Raw genomic sequence first — 26,545 nt, forward strand, 5'->3', positions numbered from 1 at the left:
GCAGTGTAAAGAAATGGTACAATAGATGTGTGTGCAGCTGTGCTGTTAGGTGTTAAGGAAGACTATGTGGCTGGAATACTGAACGTATTTTATTTGTGTTATGTTCTAAATATTTTATTAGGTATGAAATGTCAGTCTGCATGTTGGACCGTTTTTTTATGTTGCCCTTAATTTTTTTTTGAAGTGTCACGCTAGTTGTGAGGTCACAACTTCAGCCGGGGATCTGTCTGATGACGTGGATGAAGTTCAGGTGTGTGATGTTCAAGCGCTGGGAGAGGAGAAAGGCTACGAGGCTGATAGTGAAAGCAACCCTGAGGATTCTTCACAGCTGGAGGAAGGTAGTACACATGTATGCATACACTTCACTACTGTGCACATAAATACATCACATCTCTTGGAAAATATGGTATAAAGGGAAAATTTTTCAGAATGTTTTTAATTCTCAAAATTATATACACGATCTGTATTTTGATCCATTTGGCTCCAGTCTGTCAAGTCTGTGATTATTTGCATAATATGCAAATCCTACTTTTACAGAACTAATCCTAGGTATTTGGTCGATTTTCATAATCTTGATGTTATAATACTTAAAAGTGACTTTCATTTGTAAACAATATGGCCACGGGTGCCATTATTTTAAGGAGGTGAAGCTGAATTTAATCAGATTGGTCTTGCACCATTAAAAATAAATCTTTTTTTGAAGAACCTTTACTGAAGGTCTGGGGTAGGGCTGCACGATTTGGGGAAAATGTCATGTTGCGATTATTGTGGTCAATATTGCGATTGCGATAAAATAAATGGTTTTACGAGTCCACTCGATTGGTTATCAAGGAGATTGCACACTGATTAGTGGTAATGCTGAAATGTGTATTTGTAAAACGTTTTGAAAAAATATTTTTTTTTACGAAATGAAACAACATTTGCAATAATGTAAAAAAGATTTATTCAAGGTACCGCTGAATTCATTAAAACAATAAATAAAAACATACATTTTCACAAAAAATAAGATATTTAAAAAATTTTGGCCAAACAGGGAACGCCCTGCCACTGCCCATTTCAATTATTTACCTGTTTTCTGCTGAAGTTTAAGATGCTGTATATGTTTACATACTTGAATTCAGACAATTTTGCAAGCATTATTATTACATTTATTTAACCTTTTTTTTTTTTTTTTATGGAAGATTGCTAATGATTTGTATGGTGTGGAAGTGGAGCATGGTGGTGGGAGGGCAGAGCAATGGGGGAGTGAGTGAGTGGGTGAGTGAGTGGGTGAGTGGGTGGGTGGAACTCACTCACTCACTCACTCACTCACTCACTCGGTGAGGGGACCGGAAAGCGGAGGTTGCCAGGTGAAGGTGCGTCGATCCGCAAGTGTGTGTGTGTCGTTGTGTCTTTATTTAGCTCTATGTTGTGTGTTGTAGCTCTATGTTGTTTAGTGTAGCACCAGAGTTCTAGAGGAACGTTGTCTCATTTTTACTGTGTACCACTGTGTATAGTAGAAATGGCAATAAAAGCCTTTTGACTTGACTTGAGTATGAGGAAAAGGAAAGCGGCGGGCAAAAGTAAATGAAAATTAAAAGAAAGCTCTGTCTGGTAAACCATGGCCTGTCATATTTTTCTTTCAAACTGGAACCAGTGAGATCTGTTACAGATTTGTTATATTGCCATGTGATGTAGCAACTTTCATTTAGCAAATCTTGCACAGTTCCTTACTCTACCGGGGCAATGTCGGTCTGCTCTGCATCCGTCTTCACCTGGTCTCCATGCTGCGCGCGGGGAAGTCACATGACCACACACTGTGCACTGCCTAAACTGAGACTATCTGGTGTTTTGTTTTGATAGTGGCGCAGAAATCTGCAATCTGTTCTTAGAAAGTACCATAATTTCCGGACTATAAACCGCACCCATATATAAGCCGCACCCACTGAATTTGACAAAGATTTTTATTTTTAACAGAAATAAGGTGCACCTGTCTATAAGCCACAGGTGTCTACACTGAAACTAATGGACTTTACACAGGCTTTAACGAAAGACACTAAATGCAATATGTTGCGCTTCTATTAGGAGCATAGCGGTATTTTGGGAAAAGCATGTCACTGCATTCTTCCGCTATTACTGCGTGTGTTCAAGACTGAGGATTATGTCCTTATTATTTTTTGATGCTCATTTCTAAGTTTCTTTGTCTAACCCATAACGCTGTTGCCAAGAAAAATAAAAACCTTATTATACCTTTACATACTCTTATGTTTTTATACAAGATTTGTTATTTAGAAATGTATTTTCCAACTTAATAACATTTGAAACATAAAAACGGGGTGTCATTTTGAGGGTTGGAACGGATTAATGGCATTTTAAGTATTTTCAATATGGAAAACTGATGTGATGTGCGAGCAAACTGAGATACGAGCTCGTCCACGGAACGAATTAAACTCGTAGGTCGAGGTACCACTGTATTTCTCTCGGGAGTTTATCTTTTTTCATCGTCGTGCGCCACCGGTGGAAGTTTTTTCTCCCGATGCCGTGCAGCTCAGAACACAGGTGAGGTGCGTTTTTTCGTTTTCGTTCGGAAATTTCATTGGTCTAATGTTATGTCGCTCAGTTTTTTGACTTGAAGTTTGTGAAACCGGGAAAAACCCAGGAAAAATCCATAAATAAGCCTCTTCGTTGTTTAAGCCGCGGGGTTCAAAACGTGGGAAAAAAGTAGTGGCTTATAGTCCGAAAAATACTGTACGTGTCCACACATGCACTTATTTATTTCATTAAATCGCAACATTTTGTCATCGTATAAGTGCAAAAGCCGACATCTTGATTCTACATGAACAGTTATTCGTGCAGCACTAGTCTGCGCTTATTTTCACAATTCTTCATGATGACTCAATTATTGAATAGATCAAACAGATTTCAGCCTCCATTTAAGGAGGTTTCCACTAAGACACTGTCACAATACTGGAAAACCATTTTCATGGAGGGACCCACTACTATCTGATAGGGGCCTGAGATCAGTCCAGTTAAGATGGGATTTTGAGGTTTTTTTTTAACTGCTGTTTTGATATAAATAGTTTTGTCATTGAAACTCTGATTCCCTTTCCAGTCTCAACTATTGTCATTTTATGGTACAAAATCCTGCATCCTCTATAATACAGTTAACACTGTACATTGTACACTCTTACGCTAAAATAAACCTGCTTATTTCACCCCAGTCCCATATAACTTATAATGGCTACAGACAGACAGACAGGATTTTTAGGATGGAGGGACAGATAAATTGACGGATGATTGATTAAAGGTAGGTCGAATATTTGATTGATGGGTTATTTTTGGATGGATGTATTGACCCAATGAATGCATTGATTGGATGCATGGATCTCTGGTCCTCATTGTCTTCATGGCAACTGGAAACAGGAACAATGGCTTAAAAATCTAACATTTTTTAGAAACCTTTGATGAAAATGAATAATCTCAGCATGACTGACGTTTATGTTTCTATGATACAAAATTGTGAAGACGTAAAACTTTCATTCAATGAACTATGTAGTGTAATGTCATGTAATTAGTGCCTGTGGCCTACTTTCACTCTATATTGTGCTACTGTAGGTGGCCCGAAGTTCATGTCTATTCAATGATTAGGTGTAAACACATAGACAGGCAAATAGTGATTCATTGTCATAGCACAACTACTTGGAGCAGGAAAAAGAACTTATAAAAGGCTTATAAAGGAACATTTTAATACTTTTTATAGATGGTTTATCAGATTCATACTACTATAATTGTGGTCGGCATGAGAGGTGTCCCATAATTCCACTGTATCTTGGAATATTATGCTTAAACAAAATAAAATGTTTGCAGTAATCAGACTGTTGACTTTGTCCAGCAGTAATCATTAACAGGTTCCTACACCTTCTGAATGCGTAATTGCACTTTCTGCAATGCAATGTATGTTTAGTGACCTGACGTTAACATTCACATTGTTGATACTTGCTTGTGGCCATCAGTTATTTGCAGCTGTATTGTTAGGGCCCGAGCATCGAGGAGCAGGCCAGAATGGTGCGAAGCCCTATTGTTTTTGCTCGGATTTATTATTTGTGACTTTTATTTATTAATTTTTTTCTTTATTCCCACATTCACACATTGGCCAATTGGGGTCCCTTAACATGCTCGAAAACTCTTGAAATTTGGCACACACGTCAGAGTCGTGCGCCACTAGGCTTGGGCAAAGGCTGGAATACGGGCGTGGCAGGGGGGCTCTGTAGCGCCCCCTGTAATGCAAAAACAAACATTGGTGCACAGATCGGGCAATTATGTACGCACATGCACGAGAGTTGGTACGTATATAGATCTCGCCCCGAACAACTTTTGCCCTCAAAACTATGAGCTCCAAACAGGAAGTCGGCCATTTTGGATTGTTTTATAAGTGCATGCGGTGAACTTTTAAATACTCCTCCTAGGGAATTCATGCGATTGACATCAAACGTGGTGAACATGATGCCGAGACATTGCACTTGCATTCATTGGGTCAATACAGCCATCCAAAAATCACTTATTTAGTGTCCTTGCCATGGCAGCACCGTTCGAGATATCAAAAATCCCTTCGCATATCTCGAACGGTGCTGCCATGGCGAGGCGACCTTTCTTGGGCCTGCATGTTCGGCCAAAGATTCTGATCGCATCGATTTGCCTATTGTGAGTCCCGGGTATAGTGCCACCTACAGGCCCCAGGAAGTGTGTCAGTCACAAAGGTGGATTTTTTGACAGCTGCATGTGGTAAACTTTTAAATACTCCTCCTTGGGAATTCATGCAATTGAGACCAGACTTGGCCAACATGACGGAAAGAAATTGGAGATGCTAAATTGCAAATGGATTTTTGATATCCCAAACACTGTTGCCATGGCATCGTGTTAAAATTTACTTTTATTTCAGGCATATTTAAGGCTTTTGGCGTGCTTAGATTAACCTGAAATTTGACACATACATCACATTTGTCGGCTGTTAAGTGTGGACGGAAAGGTCAGACAAAGGTGTGTCTCTTAAGTGGCTCACTAGCACCCCCGTTTGTCTAAAATGTGGGGTTTCTTTTACCTACAGTCCCCAAATGGGTCAGTAACAACATAAAATAGTCCACTGATATTTACCCACTTGATGCACTTCCCCACCGTGCATTGTTTTCTGGGAGGCACCGTACAGCGATACACAAACGTGCGAGGGCCCGCCATCGCTGCTTGCAGCTATATTTTTCATTGTTATTTAACTTCTAAAAAAGTTCATGTACTGGAGCTAGTGCTGCTTCTAAATCCATAACTTTCATTTAGAGGTTCTTTATTGATGCCTGTATAGTATCAAATCATTCCTTTTTAAATTTGTAGTGTTTTTTCACTCATGCTTTGAGTGTTGACAAAAAGGTCATCGAAACGCTATTTCTAAATCCAAGCACGAATGCACCCTTTGTTTTCCCGGTCACATACCATTGACACATTTGCACATACATGCACATGCACAAGCACAAAACACACATACACAAACACTAAAGTGGGATTACTGAACACGTGTACCAAGCACAGAGGCCTATGGAGACTCAGGGCCCTAAATCATTGTAAGAGATAAAGTTTCTACATGAGAAACCAAAGAAACAGCCAGATCTTTTTTTATATTTGCAATAAGGGATAATTTATGAGTAACGCACAATAATTATGTTTGCCCACTTTGTCTAGGGTCTCTAAATTATAACAGAATGTTCCTCAGTCCAGTGCACACACTACTGGAATGTCACTTGATGGTAGAATTGATTTTTGTGGGGTGGTTTTGGTTTTGATGCTGAGATGATGCTCCATGCAATTGCACTTATAAAACTTTAACATGTGTAAGAAGATTGCAGATATAAAATTGGATAATATTGTCAAGGTTTCTGTCTTTCAGAAGGGGAAGCATATGTCTGTAAAAGAGGTATTGGCTCACTAGTTTGGTATAGGGGGTGTCGCTTGTCTTTTTTGTGGTCCTATACAATCATGCTTGTCAATGAAATACATTATTTGTATCATAATGAAGAACTGCAGACACACCCACAATCCACTGTATAGGCCTGCTGAGGAAACTCAAAAAGCAGGAGAAATTATCTTATATAATAAATTATTATATAAATTAGTTCCAGGGCATCCATGCACATTGCCCTTTGTCTCATAGTGGTCATATTTTACAGTCAATTTTGAAACCATATACATATGATTTATTAAGTGTATTTTTACTGCATTGCAGAGCATGTGATAGGAGCAGGGCATAACCTGGCCCAGGTATTTAGAGCTGTGAGAGGAGGCAAGACCAATTAATCGTGGTCTACATGGAAATACACGGAAATGCTTGTCTTATTGTCTCCTGGGCCTCAGCTCTGCTAATTGCAAGCTCACACAATCAGTTAGTGTGAAGAAAATTTACATTTAAAAAAAAAAAAATTATATAAGTGTTAAGCTACATGCATATGATTAAGTATGACACTGCAGCAGCTAAACTTGTACAGTGATAGTCCCAGTCTCTTTTTATGCAAAATATTAAAACATTATATGATGCTGCATTATTCATGTGCAGATTATGTGGTAAATCAAATCAGATCAAACCCTATTTTAAGCAATTAGATTTCACATGTAAGAAATGGAATGGTATAATTAGAAGTACATTTTCCAAAGGGATTTGATGGAGAAGAATCTGGGCTCAGCCCTGGAGGATTAGAATGCCACCTAATGAGCCTCTTAGCCTCTTAAAGCATCTTTTATATTGCTTAGTTTAATACAATTAATTTATTAATCATTTGTACGGTGAGGGAAACATGAGCGGAGCGTTTGTTTGGGCCTTTAGTTACTGAGCAGAGCGCACACAGTGGAATATTATTAGTGTGGCAGCGTCCATTTTGCATTCATGCTTCGCTGCTTTAAAAGTCTGTATTATGGTCCAAAACAAGAATGAGAATGATTCTTATTGTCTCTTATTCTTAGGTGTGAAGATGGAAGTGCTGGCTCCAGAGGAATGTTGGCTTGGATCTGCTGCTATGGCACATGGCTCAGGACAAGCCTTGTTGCTTTTCCCACAGATATGCCTTATGGAGCTGCAACTGCTGGCCAGCAGTTCTCCAGACCTAGATGTGCTAAGTCACGTGCTGCAAAGCCTTCTGGGAGCTGTAAAGATGCACCGTTCTAATGCTACACTTATTTACCTACAGGTTACAATCATGTTGATTTTTTAAAATAATGTTATATACTAATGTACAACGATTGCCTGGCATTGTTTTGAGTCATTATGTTAGAAACACTTACAGTTACTGAAATGTTGTATTTCTGATTTGTTAGAAAGTCAGGACTGATTACTTTTCCATGGCAAATGTATTTTGATATTTTCTTTTATTTATCTTTATTTTTATTATTTTCAGGGGGGTGTTAAAACCATTCTGACTGGTTTTTCAGACATACTGTGTCAATCAGACCCCTGCTATAAAGGTATGTATCCCTACACTGCAGAAACTCTCACTGATTGGTGTTTTCAATGTGATTTTCTTTTTAATTATCTTTCAGTGGTGTGAGTGCAGCCTGAAAAATGCTAAATTCTTCTTCTTCGAAATTCTTATTTATGTTACATCGCAATGCCAATCTAACTTTATTTATTAATATTTGGCAATGGTTAAAACAGAAAGTCTTCCTTAACTCTTTTACTCTGGATCATGTGGTGGAATTATTATTTGAGAGATAAAGTTTGTTACACACTGAGATACATACTGGTATCAGGAAGAAGCACCTTTATATATACCACCACAGTTACATATAACATTAAGCATGATACCGTATTGCCGTACCCTTGGTGCTTGGACCTGTTAGTTGACTTTTAGGTTTGTTTAACTGGTGCTTTCTATGAAATGCCAACATTACTCGTATAATCCTGCATACTTATTTTAATATTATTATTATTATTATTATTATTATTATTATTATTATTAATGAACAGAAAATAGCTAAATCACAAAACTTCAACATAAACATGTCACATATTAAAATGCTCAGCTTAGTACATATTTATGGGTCTTTTAATAAAATTATGTGACATCACATGCATGTTAACCCACAAAATAAGTTTAATCACAAAACTACATTTACAAATTTTGGTGGTAATTTTACAATCCCAATTATTATACCAAAATTGATAGTTGATTACTGGAACTATGGGCAAAGATCCACACTGATGTGTTTTTCAGAGTTGTGTCTGCTGAGATGATCCGCTGTCAGTATATAAATAAGAACAAGAATCACATTCTGTTCGGTACACAATCATCACACAGCATTAATTCATTGTCATTGCACCACCAACTGGAATGCAAGAAGTCCGGCTCATAAAGTAGTCATATCCTAATATATCTTACTAAACCAGATGTATACTTTTGAGAACTCAAACACCCCCAACAATTCCCCACCATAGATCAAACACCCCCAACAAAACCCCACAATAAATCAAACACCCCCATCAATTTACCCACCATAGATCAGACACCCACAACAAATCCCCACCATAGATCAAACACCCCCAACAAAACCCCACCATAAATAAAACACCCACAACAAATCCTCACCATAGATCAAACACCCACATCGATTCCCCACCATAGATCAAACACCCACAACAAATCCCCACCATAAAATAAACACCCCCAACAAATTCCCACCATAGATCAAACACCCCCAACAAAACCCCACCATAGATCAAACACCCCCAACAAATCCCCACCATAGATCAAACACTCACAACAAATCCCCACCATAAATCAAACACCCACAACAATTCCCCACCATAGAGTAAACACCCACAACAATTCCCCACCATAGAGTAAACACCCACAACAATTCCCCACCATAGATCAAACACTCCTAACAAATCCCCACCATAGATCAAACACCCACATCAATTCCCCACCATAGATCAAACACCCACAACAAATATAGATCACACACCCACAACAAATTCCCACCATAGTTTAAACACCCACATCAATTCCCCACCATAGATCAAACACCCACAACAAATCACCCCTTATTATTAGCTGTAGAGTAAATAAAAATAAAACAACTAATTATGATTACTATAGATTATTTAGTGTGTTTGTTTTCACATTTTCCCAGCCAAAATTGTTGAAATATTTATTAAATATTGTTAACTCATATATGCTCAACCTACCCAATGATAGTTTAGACACACAATAAAATATTTCATTTAACATTAATAAACTCGAACATTATCCATGTACTTGTTTAGTCACTCTGCAGTTTGGAAGGTGCAAGTTTGGTAATAATTCATATCAAAAAGATTATACAGTACTTGGATTTTTATATAATTATATTGCTAGTATACATGTAAAGGCAATATGAATAGTTTTTGGAAAATAGATGAAATAATGCAAAACATAGGCGTTGCATTTTGCTGTGAGGTTACTTGTGTATCACACATCACCATGCTGTAGGAATGTGGAAGCATGCAGGTATAATAACAGGTTGTCTATTCTTATTTACAGAGTGCCAGACCCTACTGGTGGAGCTGCTGGTTTCAATGGTGAAAGACAGAATAACAGCAGAGGAAGTTGCTCTTTTGATCCATCTCTTCCTGGAGAAGGCGCCACCTACTGTAAGACTCCTCCCACATCACTTCACAATGAACAAGTTTATTGCACAGTTTACACTGCACAAGATAATAAAGTCTATATATATATATATATATATATATATATATAAAAAAACACAAAAACATATGTGGAACATAAAAGAATAAAACTATACAGTAGGGTCTATAAACATTTGGACAGTATGTTATACAATATGTTATATGTTTTATATCCAAAATTCATGAATGGTAATTGAATTACAAACCTTTTTTGTTTGCCCTCATCGCCTTTTGACCAAGGGACCAAAAATAATTGGACAGCCAGCTGCTGAGCTAGCTCAGGGTGTTTTTTTCCCACCTTATTTCATATGTATAAAACAACGTTGTTAGAATACAGTGATGAAAAAACTGTTTGGCAGATCATGATCACCCTCCTGCTTGTAGGTGTCAGCAATCAAGGGAAGCTTTGAATCTCTCAAAATGTATTTAAAAATCTGGAACAGCATCTTATGGACAGGTGAGACTAAAGCCCTGGTCACACCTGGCATTAATATCAATCTCGAGGTGAACAGCTAAGATTGGTGTTCTCATCTGGCATTATAAACCTTGCATTCAGATTACCACAGAAGGAGTTTACAGCATGTAGGTTTACCAAAATTGCACAGTTACTTGCTGGAAAGACAGAGCCTGGGCTGATTTATTTACATTTCTGCTGAGGTACAATTTTGGCAGAAATGCTTTTACCCAACCTGCCTTGTGACAGCAGTCCAGGCTGGTGGAGGTGTTATACTGGTGTGAGAAATGTTTTCTTAGCACGCTTGAGTCCAGTTAATGGCACTTAATCATTTGCCATAGCCTGTTTGAGTATTGTTCTGATCATCATGTGCATCACATTCATGGCCACGACAAATTTTTCAGCAGCATGAACTATGTCACACAAGAAATCATTTTCAAATGGATTCATGAGCCTTCACAGTCATTGGATTTAAATCAAATAAAACGCTTACGGGATATGGTAGACTACTTCATTCATACCAGGAAAATAAACCTGAAAAGAAAAAAATCTGCATTATTTGCAAGATCTAATCATAAATCCATGTCACAATTAATAAAACTGTTTTAGAGCAAAAGTCTAGCTGTATTTCTGTTTATATTGATATAACGATTAACAAGACAAAATTGATTTCACTGACAGGACTAATCAATTAGACACCATTAAATCTATAAGCGTTAATGTTTTTGTGGTCTAACATCCAAACTGTTGGCTACATTTTCAGTGCAATTATGTCATTCAGCTTTATTCTACTTATTATTAAGCAAAGTCGAATTTTATTTGTAAAGATTTAGGATAAAGATTTTATAAAGTTATATTTACTCACTTCAACAACTCTACATTATCATGTACACCTGTAATATTTTTGACAAATAAAGGAGATGTTATGTAGAAGATCACCTGATATCCACTGTAAAATATGGTTTTCTGTATTTAGATTTTGAATATATGAAGAGGAAGAAATGAGAGCTACAAAGTATATTTGTCAAAACAATAAGGACTTTTTGGCACTTATCTCCCTGAAACCTATAGAAAGTGATAATCCTCCTGACTTGTAATAGTATTATGTTTTTTTTTTCTTTCCTTCCGTAGGAAATTCTGCTGAACGGCGTTCTCCAGATGGTGGAGGCTAACAAAGAAATGGAGCCACTACATTACTTGTCATTTCCCATGTCCCAGTGCATCTTTGCCCCTGGCACCGGTGGAGCAGGTGGTGTAAAGGAGGCGATGGGTACTACACAAAGGGGCAAGCCTGGTGCAGGCAGTGAGGATAATGAGAGTTATGCTGCTCATTTCAGAGCTTCCCCTTGGCACATCGCTCCTCTTCACCTGCCTCTGGTAGGGCAGAACTGTTGGCCACACATGGCCAGCGGGTTTAGTGCTTCGCTCTGGATCCGCCCTGTGAAGAACAATAATGAGGAGACGCCTAGACATGGAGGTAAAGAAGAGCTTTTCACAACTGATTAAGTTTCAGTGATTTTATTGATTTGATTTGATGCTTGTCCAAAAACACTCAAATAGATACAAAATGAGTCTGAATTTGCATTTAATTTATTTAATTTATAGATAGTTAATGAATAAATGCATTTAAAAGGATTCATGTGTACTGTTTCAATACTAAAGCCACCGTCCATTTGAACCAGTAACTAAAGACCTTAACCACTTAGCTACCCTACATTTCTTCAGTACAGCAGTTCTATATTATATAAACTTGCAGAAAGAGGCTTTTGTCACATGTACTTTACAGCAGAGTGAAATTGTTCTTATCCCAGCTGGTTAGGAAGCTGGGGTCAGAGCGCAGTGTCAGCCATGGTACAGTGCTGGGGCTTGAACCCCCGACCTTCTGATTCCCAAACTAGTGCCTTAATCAGATGTACTGCATTCTCTGCAAATTCATAGAAATCCAATGAAAGTTTGGTGCACATTTTAAGAATGACTTGTAGTTCCCTCTGCCAAAACTGCAACCATTTCCATCTTTAAAGGTAACAACATATATGAACACGTAACTTCTTAACAGTTCTACGGCTAAGTGTATTATTCTGTTATTAAGTGTTTATTTTATTTTTAAGTATAGTATCTGACTTTGGAATCTGTTAAGTCTCCAAAGTTTAAATTCATAAAGAAATGTAAGCAATGTATGTAGCAATACATGTATGTTGATTTACTGGGAATCCGACGGTATCTCACTGTATGGTTGTATTTTTCAGCTGAGATGAATTGGGATGATGAAGTCCAGGTTGTGGACCTTCAGGAAGAAAATAACTTCCTTCATATTTTTTCCATCGGCTCCAAAGCCCTGATGCTGCAAGTGTGGGCTGATATTTCTACAGGATCCTGCACCTTCAGGTAGGACTCAAGTGTAATCTGAATTTCAGTGTATGTTAAATAAATGCTGTATACAGTATAATGAATGAGCCATATTATCTAAACTTCTTTATTTATGACCAAAGGATCTGCATTGATCCTAATGATGAAATGAAAGCTGGTCTTCTGGCCCAAGCTGAGACTTTGCATGGCATGCTGAGTACAGACCAGTGGCAGCACCTTGCCCTTACTTATACACAGCAGCCTGAGGGCAAAAAGAACATCCACGGCTGCTTGACACTTTGGGTGTGTGGCATCAAGTAAGTCACTTACATCACCACTGAAATGAGTCTTTAATTTTAGTTTTACAGTTCTAGTAGTTAAATGGTTAAAAAATAGACATTTTCATATATATATTTTTTTATTTATATATATATATATATATATATATATATATATATATATATATATATATATATATATATATATATATATATATATATTTGTCATTTAAGGTTGTATTAATTTATTAATTTACTTGTAACTTATTAATTGGGTCTTATAATTACCTATGATTGCATTTAAAAACCAATGTACTGGAAGACATAATAGACCTCTGCAAGAAATGAGGATGCATTTGAGTGCAGTTTTGTTAGTGTCACTCCTGTAACATCTGTCTATAACTTCACCAGAAAATGTGAGGTGTCACTAGACTACACGCTCCCCAGGAAGTCCAGCCTATCATCTGATAATAGCAAGACGTTTTGCATGCTGGGCCATTACCTGAACGCCTCTGAGGAGTTTCCACTAACACCAACTTCCCATTTGGACATGGGCAGTGTGCTTCTGTTTAATGGTATGACTCCTGTCCTACATATCTGCTTCCAGAGGTGAAAAGCTCCTACAGTTGTGTCAGTGTGACAGAGTTTTCTTGATATAAATTGTAGCAAAAAATTTGCTATGATTATACAGTGTTTTTAATGTATCTGATTTAAAATGTTTCTTTCGATTAGTTGTTTATTTGTCTTGTTTAGCATTCAGAAAGAGTATATATATATACAGTGGGTACGGAAAGTATTCAGACCCCCTTAAATTTTTCACTCTTTTTTATTTTGCAGCCATTTGCTAAAATCATTTAAGTTCATTTCTTTTCCTCATTAATGTACACATAGCACGCTATATTGACAGAAAAACACAGAACACTTGTTGACACTGTTGCAGATTTATTAAAGAAGAAAAACTGAAATATCACATGGTCCTAAGTATTCAGACCCTTTGCTCAGTATTTAGTAGAAGCCCCCTTTTGATCTAATATAGCCATGAGTCTTTTTGGGAAGGCTGCAACAAGTTTTTCACACCCGGATTCAGGGATCCTCTGCCATTCCTCCTTGCAGATCCTCTCCAGTTCTGTCAGGTTGGACGGTAAACGTTGGTGGACAGCTATTTTTAGGTCTCTCCAGAGATGCTCAATTGGGTTTCAGTCATTGCTCTGGCTGGGCCATTCAAGAACAGTCACAGAGTTGTTGTGAAGCCACTCCTTCGTTATTTTAGCTGTGTGCTTAGGGTCATTGTCTTGTTGGAAGGTAAACCTTCAGCCCAGTCTGAGGTCCAAAGCACTCTGGAGAAGGTTTTCGTCCAGGATATCCCTGTGCTTGGCCGCATTCATCTTTCCCTTGATTGCAACCAGTCGTCCTGTCCCTGCAGCTGAAAAACACCCCCACAGCATGATGCTGCCACCACCATGCTTCATTGTTGAGACTGTACTGGACAGGTGATGAGCAGTGCCTGGTTTTCTCCACACATACCGCTTAGAATTAAGGCCAAAAAGTTCTATTTTGGTCTCATCAGACCAGAGAATCTTATTTCTTACCATCTTGGAGAACTCCATGCGGGTTTTCATGTGTCCTGCACTGAGGAGAGGCTTCCGTCGGGCCACTCTGCTATAAAGCCCCACTGGTGAAAGGCTGCAGTGATGGTTGACTTTCTACAACTTTCTCCCATCTCCCGACTGCATCTCTGGAGCTCAGCCACAGTGATCTTTGGGTTCTTCTTTACCTCTCTCACCAAGGCTCTTCTCCCCCGTTAGCTCAGTTTGACCGGTCGGCCAGCTCTAGGAATGGTTCTGGTCGTCCCAAACGTCTTCCATTTGAGGATTATGGAGGCCACTGTGCTCTTAGGAACCTTAAGTGCAGCAAAAATTTTTTTGGAACCTTGGCCAGATCTGTGCCTTGCCACAATTCTGTCTCTGAGCTCTTCAGGCAGTTCCTTTGACCTTAATGATTCTCATTTGCTCTGACATGCATTGTGATATGTAAGGTCTTATATAAACAGGTGTGTGGCTTTCCTAATCAAGTCCAATCAGTATAATCAAAAATTTCTGGACTCAAATGAAGGTGTAGAACCATCTCAAGGATGATCAGAAGAAATGGAGAGCACCTGAGTTAAATATATGAGTGTCACAGCAAAGGGTCTGAATACTTAGGACCATGTGATATTTCAGTTTTTCTTTTTTAATAAATCTGCAAAAAGGTCAACAATTCTGTGTTTTTCTGTCAGTATGGGGAGCTGTGTGTACATTCATTAGGAAAATAAATGAACTTAAATGATTTTAGCAAATGGCTGTAATATAAAAAAAAGTGAAAAATTTAAGGGGGTCTGAATACTTTCCGTACCCACTGTATATATAATCTCAGTGGCGGGCCATGCTAGGTTTTCAGTGGGGACTTATCCGACTTAATCCACCTCTTAATACCACCACTGTAATGTTGCAATTGTAGAAACCATCAATACAATACAGAAAATGCAATATAACAATGCATGACATTACATGAATACCATTTTACTAAAGCAAACCTCTACACTACAACCACAACTGTGCACCTACATCTGGAGCAGTTCAGAATCAATATTTGTCTAATAACATCAAAAAGATTTAACATTTAAATAAAATACAACCTACTGACCAGAGATACAAACTCATAATATGCAGCGCTCCTCAGAGGCTGTAAGCCAGTAGTACTGCTCGTATTCACTGATCTGAAAGTGGCGAACAAACCCTTTCCCAGGCTGAGACACGCTAGCTAGCTTCGGGGTTGGCCGACCTCTCCTCACGATGTCTAGCTTTTCTTGAAAATGTTTCTTTAAGAATGTCTGAGACCGAATTAATTTATCTTCCTCTGTAGGCATAAAAAAATGTGTTAGTCAGATGTATTAATGTGTGTAGAGCGCTACAGATGTGTTTTGCTAGTCGAACTTGGCTGTAACAGTTTCCATCTGACCAAACAATCAGAGGATGGAAAAAATGCTGATGCTATTCTGGGCCAGCTAGCTGGTGCTGTGAGGCAAATTTGACATATGATTGGAAAGAAAAAAAGAAAGATATATATAGAGACTAAGGTAAAAAGGCCAGCAGTACTGATTTTGAAGGCCCTGGGCAGATTAGATTGACATGGCATCTGAAATCAGATTGGACCAAAAAATGTAACATCCATACACACATACTGGAAGCAGTGCAGCCAAGAGAAATGCTAATAAATAAAAAAGAATAAACTGTTGTAAATAAAAAAGTAAAATTTCATGAAACATTTATTAGGTTTTATGTTGTAAATGTAGGTCAATTTTTCTAATAGTGTTTAGGCAGGCAGAGAAGGCCTTGCTGGCCTTGAGGGCCCACCACTGATATATATATACAGTGAGGAAAATAAGTATTTGAACACCCTGCTATTTCTCCCACTTAGAAATCATGGAGGGGTCTAAAATTGTCATCGTAGGTGCATGTCCACTGTGAGATTCATAATCTAAAAAAAAAACAAAAAAAAACAGAAATCACTATGTATGATTTTTTAACTATTTATTTGTATGATACAGCTGCAAATAAGTATTTGAACACCTGTCTATCAGCTAGAATTCTGACCCTCAAAGACCTGTTAGTCTGCCTTTAAAATGTCCACCTCACCCTACATTTATTATCCTAAATTAGATGCACCTGTTTGAGGTCGTTAGCTGCATAAAGACACCTGTCCACCCCATACAATCAGTAAGAATCCAACTACTAACATGGCCAAGACCGAAGAGCTGTCCAAAGACACTAGAGACAAAATTGTACACCTCCACAAGGCTGGAAAGGGCTACGGGGAAATTGCCAAGCAGCTTGGTGAAAAAAGGCCACTGTTGAAGCAATCATTAAAAAATGGAAGAAGCTAAACATGACTGTCAATCTCCCTCGGACTGGGGCTCCATACAAGATCTCACCTCGTGGGGTCTCAATGATCCTAAGGAAGGTGAGAAATCAGCCCAGAGCTACACGGGAGGAGCTGGTCAATGACCTGAAAAGAGCTGGGACCACCGTTTCCAAGGTTACTGTTGGTAATACACTAAGACGTCATGGTTTGAAATCATGCATGGCACGGAAGGTTTCCCTGCTTAAACCAGCACATGTCCAGGCACGTCTTAAGTTTGCCAATGACCATTTGGATGATCCAGAGGAGTCATGGGAGAAAGTCATGTGGTCAGATGAGACCAAAATAGAACTTTTGGGTCATAATTCCACTAAACGTGTTTGGAGGAAGAAGAATGATGAGTACCATCCCAAGAACACCATCCCTACTGTGAAGCATGGGGGTGGTAGCATCATGCTTTGGGGGTGTTTTTCTGCACATGGGACAGGGCGACTGCACTGTATTAAGGAGAGGATGACCGGGGCCATGTATTGCGAGATTTTGGGGAACAACCTCCTTCCCTCAGTTAGAGCATTGAAGATGGGTCGAGGCTGGGTCTTCCAACATGACAATGACCCGAAGCACACAGCCAGGATAACCAAGGAGTGGCTCTGTAAGAAGCATATCAAGGTTCTGGCGTGGCCTAGCCAGTCTCCAGACCTAAACCCAATAGAGAATATTTGGAGGGAGCTCAAACTCCGTGTTTCTCAGCGACAGGCCAGTAACCTGACTGATCTAGAGAAGATCTGTGTGGAGGAGTGGGCCAAAATCCCTCCTGCAGTGTGTGCAAACCTGGTGAAAAACTACAGGAAACGTTTGACCTCTGTAATTGCAAACAAAGGCTACTGTACCAAATATTAACATTGACTTTCTCAGGTGTTCAAATACTTATTTGCAGCTGTATAATACAAATAAATAGTTAAAAATCATATATTGTGATATCTGGATTTTTTTTTTTTTAGATTATGTCTCTCACAGTGGACATGCACCTACGATGACAATTTCAGACCCCTCCATGATGGGAGGACTTGCAAAATAGCAGGGTCTTCAAATACTTATTTTCCTCACTGTATATGTATATATATATATATATACAGTGCCTTGCGAAAGTATTCAGCCCCCTTGAACTTTGCGACCTTTTGCCACATTTCAGGCTTCAAACATAAAGATATAAAACTGTAATTTTTTGTGAAGAATCAACAACAAGTGGGACACAATCATGAAGTGAAACGAAATTTATTGGATATTTCAAACTTTTTTAACAAATAAAAAAACTGAAAAATTGGGCGTGCAAAATTATTCAGCCCCCTTAAGTTAATACTTTGTAGCGCCACCTTTTGCTCCGATTACAGCTGTAAGTCGCTTGGGGTATGTCTCTATCAGTTTTGCACATCGAGAGACTGAAATCTTTGCCCATTCCTCCTTGCAAAACAGCTCGAGCTCAGTGAGGTTGGATGGAGAGCATCTGTGAACAGCAGTTTTCAGTTCTTTCCACAGATTCTCGATTGGATTCAGGTCTGGACTTTGACTTGGCCATTCTAACACCTGGATATGTTTATTTGTGAACCATTCCATTGTAGATTTTGCTTTATGTTTTGGATCATTGTCTTGTTGGAAGACAAATCTCCGTCCTAGTCCATCAGGTTTTCTTCCAGAATGGTCCTGTAGTTGGCTCCATCCATCTTCCCATCGATTTTAACCATCTTCCCTGTCCCTGCTGAAGAAAAGCAGGCCCAAACCATGATGCTGCCACCACCATGTTTGACAGTGGGGATGGTGTGTTCAGGGTGATGAGCTGTGTTGCTCTTATGCCAAACATAACGTTTTGCATTGTTGCCAAAAAGTTCGATCTTGGTTTCATCTGACCAGAGCACCTTCTTCCACATGTTTGGTGTGTCTCCCAGGTGGCTTGTGGCAAACTTTAAACGACACTTTTTATGGATATCTTTAAGAAATGGCTTTCTTCTTGCCACTCTTCCATAAAGGCCAAATTTGTGCAGTATACGACTGATTGTTGTCCTATGGACAAAGTCTCCCACCTCAGCTGTAGATCTCTGCAGTTCATCCAGAGTGATCATGGGCCTCTTGGCTGCATCTCTGATCAGTCTTCTCCTTGTTTGAGCTGAAGGTTTAGAGGGACGGCCAGGTCTTGGTAGATTTGCAGTGGTCTGATACTGTTTCCATTTCAATATTATCACTTGCACAGTGCTCCTTGGGATGTTTAAAGCTTGTATCCAAATACGGCTTTAAACTTCTCCACAACAGTATCTCGGACCTGCCTGGTGTGTTCCTTGTTCTTCATGATGCTCTCTGCGCTTTAAACGGACCTCTGAGACTATCACAGTGCAGGTGCATTTATACGGAGACTTGATTACACACAGGTGGATTCTATTTATCATCATTAGTCATTTAGGTCAACATTGGTTCATTCAGAGATCCTCACTGAACTTCTGGAGAGAGTTTGCTGCACTGAAGGTAAAGGGGCTGAATAATTTTGCACGCCCAATTTTTCAATTTTTTATTAATTAAAAATGTTTGAGATATCCAATAAATTTCGATCCACTTCATGATTGTGTCCCATTTGTTGTTAATTCTTCACAAAAAAATTACAGTTTTATATCTTTATGTTTGAAGCCTGAAATGTGGCAAAAGGTCGCAAAGTTCAAGGGGGCCGAATACTTTCGCAAGGCACTGTATATGTATATGTATATACATATATATATATATATATATATATATATATATATATATATATATATATATATATATATATATATATATATATATATATATATATATATATATACAGTGGGTACGGAAAGTATTCAGACCCCGTTAAATTTTTCACTCTTTGTTATATTGCAGCCATTTGCTAAAATCATTTAAGTTCATTTCTTTTCCTCATGAATGTACACATAGCACCCCATACTGACAGAAAAACACAGAATTGTTGACCTTTTTGCAGATTTATTAAAAAAGAAAAACTGAAATATCACATGGTCCTAAGTATTCAGACCCTTTGCTGTGACACTCATATATTTAACTTAGGTGCTCTCCATTTCTTCTGATCATCCTTGAGATGGTTCTACACCTTCATTTGAGTCCAGAAATTTTTCATTATACTGATTGGACTTGATTAGGAAAGCCACACACCTGTTTATATAAGACCTTACATATCACAATGCATGTCAGAGCAAATGAGAATCATTAAGGTCAAAGGAACTGCCTGAAGAGCTCAGAGACAGAATTGTGGCAAGGCACAGATCCGGCCAAGGTTCCAAAAATTTTTTTGCTCCACTAAAGGTTCCTAAGAGCACAGTGGCCTCCATAATCCTCAAATGGAAGACGTTTGGGACGACCAGAACCATTTCTAGAGCTGGCCGACCGGCCAAACTGAGCTATCGGGGGAGAAGAGCCTTGGTGAGAGAGGTAAAGAAGAACCCAAAGATCACTGTGGCTGAGCTCCAGAGATGCAGTCGGGAGATGGGAGAAAGTTGTAGAAAGTCAACCATCACTGCAGCCCTTCACCAGTGGGGCTTTATAGCAGAGTGGCCCGACGAAAGCCTCTCCTCAGTGCAGGACACATGGAAAACCCGCATGGAGTTCTCCAAGATGGTGAGAAATAAGATTCTCTGGTCTGATGAGACCAAGATAGAACTTTTTGGCCTTAATTCTAAGCGGTATGTGTGGAGAAAACCAGGCACTGCTCATCACCTGTCCAGTACAGTCTCAACAATGAAGCATGGTGGTGGCAGCATCATGCTGTGGGGGTGTTTTTCAGCTGCAGGGACAGGACGACTGGTTGCAATCAAGGGAAAGATGAATGCGGCCAAGCACAGGGATATCCTGGACGAAAACCTTCTCCAGAGTGCTTTGGACCTCAGACTGGGCTGAAGGTTTACCTTCCAACAAGACAATGACCCTAAGCACACAGCTAAAATAACGATGGAGTGGCTTCACAACAACTCCGTGACTGTTCTTGAGTGGCCCAGCCAGAGCAATGACTTAAACCCAATTGAGCATCTCTGGAGAGACCTAAAAATAGCTGTCCACCAACGTTTACCGTCCAACTTGACAGAACTGGAGAGGATCTGCAAGGAGGAATGGCAGAGGATCCCTGAATCCAGGTGTGAAAAACTTGTGGCAGCCTTCCCAAAAAGACTCCTGGCTGTATTAGATCAAAAGGGGGCTTCTACTAAATACTGAGCAAAGGGTCTGAATACTTAGGACCATGTGATATTTTTTTTTTTTTTTTTTTATAAATCTGCAACAGTGTCAACAATTCTGTGTTTTTCTGTCAATATAGGGTGCTGTGTGTACATTAATGAGGAAAAGAAATGAACTTAAATGATTTTAGCAAATGGCTGCAAAATAAAAAAGAGTGAAAAATTTAAGGGGGTCTGAATACTTTCCGTACCCACTGTATATATATATATATATATATATATATATATATATATATATATATATATATATATATATACACTTGTCTGCATATTAAGCAATTAATTAGATTAACAGCAGTATTTATAATACATTGCATTTGATTTTGATAACTGGTAAGTAAAGTCAGTAAGTACCATTGTGAACTAAAATAAATTGTACCACTGTGGTAATTTTAAAAGCAAGAAATTATATTCATATACCCTTTTTTTTTTTTTTGCCTATGCTTTTCGTTACTTGCTGTTTATCAGTTAGTTGTATCATTTATTGTCTTTTTTGCTTAAAAACTGTTGCTTCTCTGTTTAAGGCTCCAGAATAAACACAGATGAGGCCTTTTATCTGTACACAAATGGCCCTGATCTTACCTCCATCATGCCATGCAAGTATGGAAAGCCCAGTGCGACATTCTCCAAGTACATTTCTCAAGAAATGCTTGAGTGTGAGCAGATCCGGGAGCTGCTGATGAGAAATTCTGAAATAGACATTTCATTTATTATTGTAAGTTTCAAGCAAGATAACAATTATTGCTGAGAGATATGATATGATGCAGTTTTTCATGAGCTTAGTTAAACTGAACTGAAAATATTAATCACTCTGAGGACGTTAGCCCATACTGAAATCTCAAGCCATAGAATTCAGGTTCTGGCACAGGCATTTCCTAGCTACTTGTAAGAACTAATCTTTGCAGCAGGTCTCCTCTAATGGGAGCTGACTAAGAAGTACCCTTATATGGTGCTCAAACAAAATCAAATGACTCCTCTTGATTTGAAGGAGCAGTGACTCAACTTTGAAGCTGTTCAAGCTCCATGGACTGTAAACCCAATGACCCAGAGAAGAAACCAGATTTCTGTTGCTTGTGCTCATGACCCCTTTTTAACCACCCACAGCTCATGGCTAGTAGTGAGGTCAGGGATACTGCCTATATTGCTAGAGATTTGTGGACTCCCGTATGTCAGAATTCCTAAAATAGGTGGAAGCTAATAATTGTCTAGAATTTTTTTGTTTGCTATTGAAAAGAAAAAAAAAGAGGTCTAAACCGATCTGAAAAACCTTAATTGACCACAGTGGGGAATCGAAGTCCTTAAGTGGCTTATTCAGGGTTCTGGCCTCAGCCACACTAAACATGTTCAGATGAGCTGAAATGGTGACTGTGTTCCAGACTTGACTACAGCTGATCAGAATCAGTATCTGTACTGATGTAATCAAATCTGTACAGTGATGTTCCAAAACCTAGTGAAAAGCATTCGCAGAAGTGTGGAGGCTATTAAAACTTCAAAACAGTGGCTAAATCAGAAATCGGAGGTTTTAAATGCACGCACAAATGCGATTTTGAGGTGCCACATAAGTTTGGTCGAATAGTGTTATTTCACCAGTAAACCAAGATATAGTGTCTCTTAGGAATATATTTCCTGAAGCTATGTATATGCATGTATACAAATGTCCGTTTACTTTAATGAGTTTTTCCCCCCTTTTTTTTTGTATGTAAATGCATAAATTCATCACACAGGAGAGCCTAGCTGTTGTCTACTCTCCCAGCAGTCCTTCCATCTACACCATCTATGAGCCAGTGATCCGCCTGAAAGTTCAGGCCAAAGCTCCTGTAACATTCCAGAGGCCCTTCAGTGCTAAAGAAGTGCAGAGCTCTGTGATGGAACCTTCATCACTTTGCCATTTGCAGGCTTTGCAGCCCCTTGGACTCCACAGCTGTCTGCATAAAATCGGAGGCATTGGTGCATTCATCTTTCTTTTTGCTCGGGTAATTACGTAAAAAAATTAATTAGCTAATCTACATGCCAATTACTTACAATTAACTTCCGATACAACAATATACATTTGTATTCTGCACTTCCTCAAGGTTTGATTTGGTGAGGTATTGCTTTTCTGTTCACCACTGTTATTAAGAGTCATTTGGCTTTTAAATAACCTTACTGTCAACTGCCATATCTGTCTCTCCAATTTTGCCCAATCTTCACAGAATTTGGCTCACATTAGCTTATCATATAATTTTGCCACACATTATGTTTAACACATTATAAACATGTTTCTTTTAGATGTAAAGAGTTTTTCTTTTAATGTGTGGCAAAATGAGTGTGTATCTCAGCAATGGCCTTTATGTACTACCTTGTGGTCAAGAACTTCATTCATTCATTCATTTTCTCCCGCTTATCCGTAATTCGGGTCGCGGGGGCAGCAGTCTAAGCAGGCCCCCGCCTTCGACTGCTGCCCAATCCTCACAGCACCGTCCCTTACGGTCCCTCCTGCAGGTGGTGAGCCCACTGGAAGGCGGCCCAACGTCACGGACCTTGATATTTCCCTCGTAAGGGACCCCTGGAGCATAGAGGGTTAAGGGCCTTGCTCAAGGGCCCAAGAATGGCAGCTTGGCGATACCGGGGCTCGAACCCCCGACCTTCCGATCGGCAACCCAGCGCCTTAACCGCTGGAGCCACCACTCTCCCTGAGTCAAGAACTTATTCCGTTTAATAAATTTGTGCTAAATTCAAATTTGACCATTAATACAGTTTATTGTCTACAAATCATGTAAAATCAGCACCAGATTTGGCAAACATTATCCAACCTGGACAAAAGAACTTTGATCATTTAGATGTTTTGCTAGTGTGACTTTCTGGTGGAAACTTATATATATTCTAAAAATGGAGGTTCTCTTCCATCTTTTAGTTTTTACCATCATTGTTAATTTTGAGCACCCAAATAAATGTCAGTGTGTAGTTGAACATATAAGGAGTTTTCTGGGTGTCACTTCATGGAAATCAGCTGTGTCAAAAATATGCTTTGCATTGACAAACACTCATCAATACAAAGAAAAGCAGCATTTTCCAAACTTTTGCAAATCCATCAGAAACTTTTAGTTTTTCGTTACAGTGTCCCTGCTGAAATAGTTTTACTTTAAAGTGGTTTATTGGAAAATAATTATAATCATTTATGTACCTATTTATATAGCGCCTTTCATACATAAAAAACATCGAAATACATTATTCAAATAAAAAGCAAAATAATAAAATTAATAATCAACACACCAGAAATACAAATTAATCATTAGATTTCATTAGAAAAGTTTAATATTAACTTAATGAATGGGTTAAAGGATGTTTCGAGTTAGTAATGGATTGTGATGGTTTAGTAGTTTTTTCAAGGACGTTTGAGATCATAAGAACTGTAACAGTAATTGTTGGGTTTTTTTCCTGCCTGTTCTTTTGTTTGTGTTTGTTTTACTCAGGCAGTGGAGCTGAGTGACTGTGAGAAGACTCAGGCATTGGCACTGCAGGTTTTTTTGTCACTGGTTAAACACAATCAGCATCGCATGCATGAGATGGAGTGTTGCCACGGGTACTCCATGATTCATCAAGTCCTCATGAAGACCAAATGCATTGTGGGATATCATATTCTTAAGGTGTTCATGCCTTAAACTTTCATTTGGGTATTGCAGATGCATTGTGTACAAGGTTTTTCCACTTTAAAGTGTGTGTGTGCGTGTGTGTGTGTTATATGCGATGATGTTTTCTATATTTACTTTCTAAATGTTTATTTGTGTGAAGACGCTGTTGGATGGATGCTGCAGTGGCTCTATCCTGATCCTGAAGGAGGATGGTCAGTGGAATGTCGATACAGAGTCCACTATTGTGGTGCAAGACCTGAGGCTGCTTTCTGAAATATTACTGGACTGGAAAATATGGGCCAAAGCTCAGGTAACATGTTTAAAAACATTCACAGATAATCATATTTATTCATACTGTTACAGTTGTACATAAAATTACGTATGTGTTTTGTGTTGGTCAGAGTGGAGTGTGGGAGACTCTTTTGGCTGCACTAGAGATTCTTATCAGAGAGCACCATCCTCTGCAGGTCTTCAATATTCAGCAGCTGCTCAAAGCCCAAGTTGTGCACCGCTTTCTGCGAACCTGTCAGGTACTCCAGGTAAGAACTCGCCCTCCCCCAAATACGCACTCTATTTACTTTTTTTAAAAATGTTACCTTTTCTGACATCTTTTGTTCAACTTTTTTATTTGATTTAAACAGGAGAATCAGGATGAGCACCTTGCCTCTCTACCACAGGGGGTGTGCTTGTCCTTTATTAAAATCATTCAGGAAGTACTTGGGTCTCCCCCTGACCTGGACCTGCTGCGTTTGCTCTACAACTTCCTGCTGGCTGTGCATCCACCTACGAACACCTACGTGTGCCACACACCATCCAGCTTTTACTTCTTTTTACATTTTGGTGAGGAACTGCAGTAAAAAGGTGGTTGTATTAATTAAAACAGAAAAAAAAAAGAAAAATTTAACTATGACTAAAACAACAGACAAACTTTTGGAGGCAGAGTAACAGAGCACCTCGTCAGTCTGAAAGAATACATGATACTATTGCTGATAAATTCTGGTTTAAAAAAGTGCTAGAGCAGATTGTGTGAGTCTAAAATTAAAAATTGCAGTTTAAAGGCTAAAAATTAGGTTCTGAAAAGCGTCATGACCCCTCAATTTATGCAAAAGTATGTATGAAGTCGTTCCCAGATTAATTATTATGTAGACATTATGTTTATTGTGTTGATTGTATAGTATGGACGGAGAAGTTCATTCCACCAATGAGAACCCATGACAATGATGGAAATCCAAATCTTTAAATAGAAATATGTGATGTTAAGTCCCTGTAATTGTATAATTGCTATCTTTGATGGTATTTTTGATGTGTAACTTTCTGTTTTAGATGGTAAGCTGTACCAGGAGAAGGTCCAGTCCATCATGTGTCTGCGGCAGTCCAGCAGTGAAGGGAAGTCCACCTGCAGTTCTGTGCTCTCACTCTCCCCAGCTCCATTCATGGAGAAACAAACTGAAGGTAATACACTCCATAATCAGTTTCTACTTCCTTTTTATATTTATGAACACAAAGAGATGCACATACAACCAGAACAAAAAGATCTGAGTAGCTGCAAACTGTTGTTTGGTTAAAATCTGACAAAAAATCTTTCAGGAATCAGACTAACTTAGCGTAAATATTATCCACCTGTTATTATGGATTTCTATTGGATTAAAAGCCTTAATATGTTAAAGTTTTTAAATTATGTAACTAAAAGTACATTATGGCTTGGGACACTGTCAGGAGCGAGATGATCCTGGTAGTCTGGCTTGCAGTATCTCACAGAAACTCTGGGTGTTCGTGCTAGAGTCATAAATTAAAATCATACAAGCACAGGTTCCTAAGCATTTTGGAAAAGTTAAAAAAAGTATGGAATTTGATTTGAGTGATTTTCAGGTTTGGATTGGTATGGGGGCGAATTGCCCTATTCAGTTTACTGACAAAAAATTAAGAAATTGTAAAAATATTTCTTTATAAAACAAAGGCATTAATCTGGATCAATTTGAAAACAGTGTTTTAGACTAAAACCACTCTGCATCCAC

The 26,545-nt window shown here is 38.7% G+C and overlaps 1 protein-coding gene across 6 annotated transcripts in view; it reads left to right on the plus strand.

The window, feature by feature from the left end:
• The window catches only part of lyst (lysosomal trafficking regulator), a 93,770-nt gene that overhangs the window by 36,352 nt on the left and 30,873 nt on the right, over positions 1-26,545 (plus strand). For all 6 annotated transcript variants that reach the window (XM_083539823.1, XM_083539826.1, XM_083539827.1 and 3 more), the window contains exons 9-23: positions 185-338; positions 6,979-7,202; positions 7,410-7,476; positions 9,534-9,643; positions 11,265-11,610; positions 12,380-12,518; positions 12,623-12,796; positions 13,169-13,332; positions 21,444-21,634; positions 22,644-22,892; positions 24,372-24,545; positions 24,691-24,840; positions 24,932-25,069; positions 25,172-25,370; positions 25,854-25,982. In XM_083539823.1, the coding sequence (XP_083395949.1) occupies positions 185-338; positions 6,979-7,202; positions 7,410-7,476; positions 9,534-9,643; positions 11,265-11,610; positions 12,380-12,518; positions 12,623-12,796; positions 13,169-13,332; positions 21,444-21,634; positions 22,644-22,892; positions 24,372-24,545; positions 24,691-24,840; positions 24,932-25,069; positions 25,172-25,370; positions 25,854-25,982 (2,608 nt within the window). The remainder of the gene's footprint in view (positions 1-184; positions 339-6,978; positions 7,203-7,409; positions 7,477-9,533; positions 9,644-11,264; positions 11,611-12,379; positions 12,519-12,622; positions 12,797-13,168; positions 13,333-21,443; positions 21,635-22,643; positions 22,893-24,371; positions 24,546-24,690; positions 24,841-24,931; positions 25,070-25,171; positions 25,371-25,853; positions 25,983-26,545) is intronic.

This window comes from Silurus aristotelis (assembly GCF_946808225.1).
Source record: "Silurus aristotelis genome assembly, chromosome: 4".
In the NCBI taxonomy this organism is placed as follows: Eukaryota; Metazoa; Chordata; class Actinopteri; order Siluriformes; family Siluridae; genus Silurus; species Silurus aristotelis.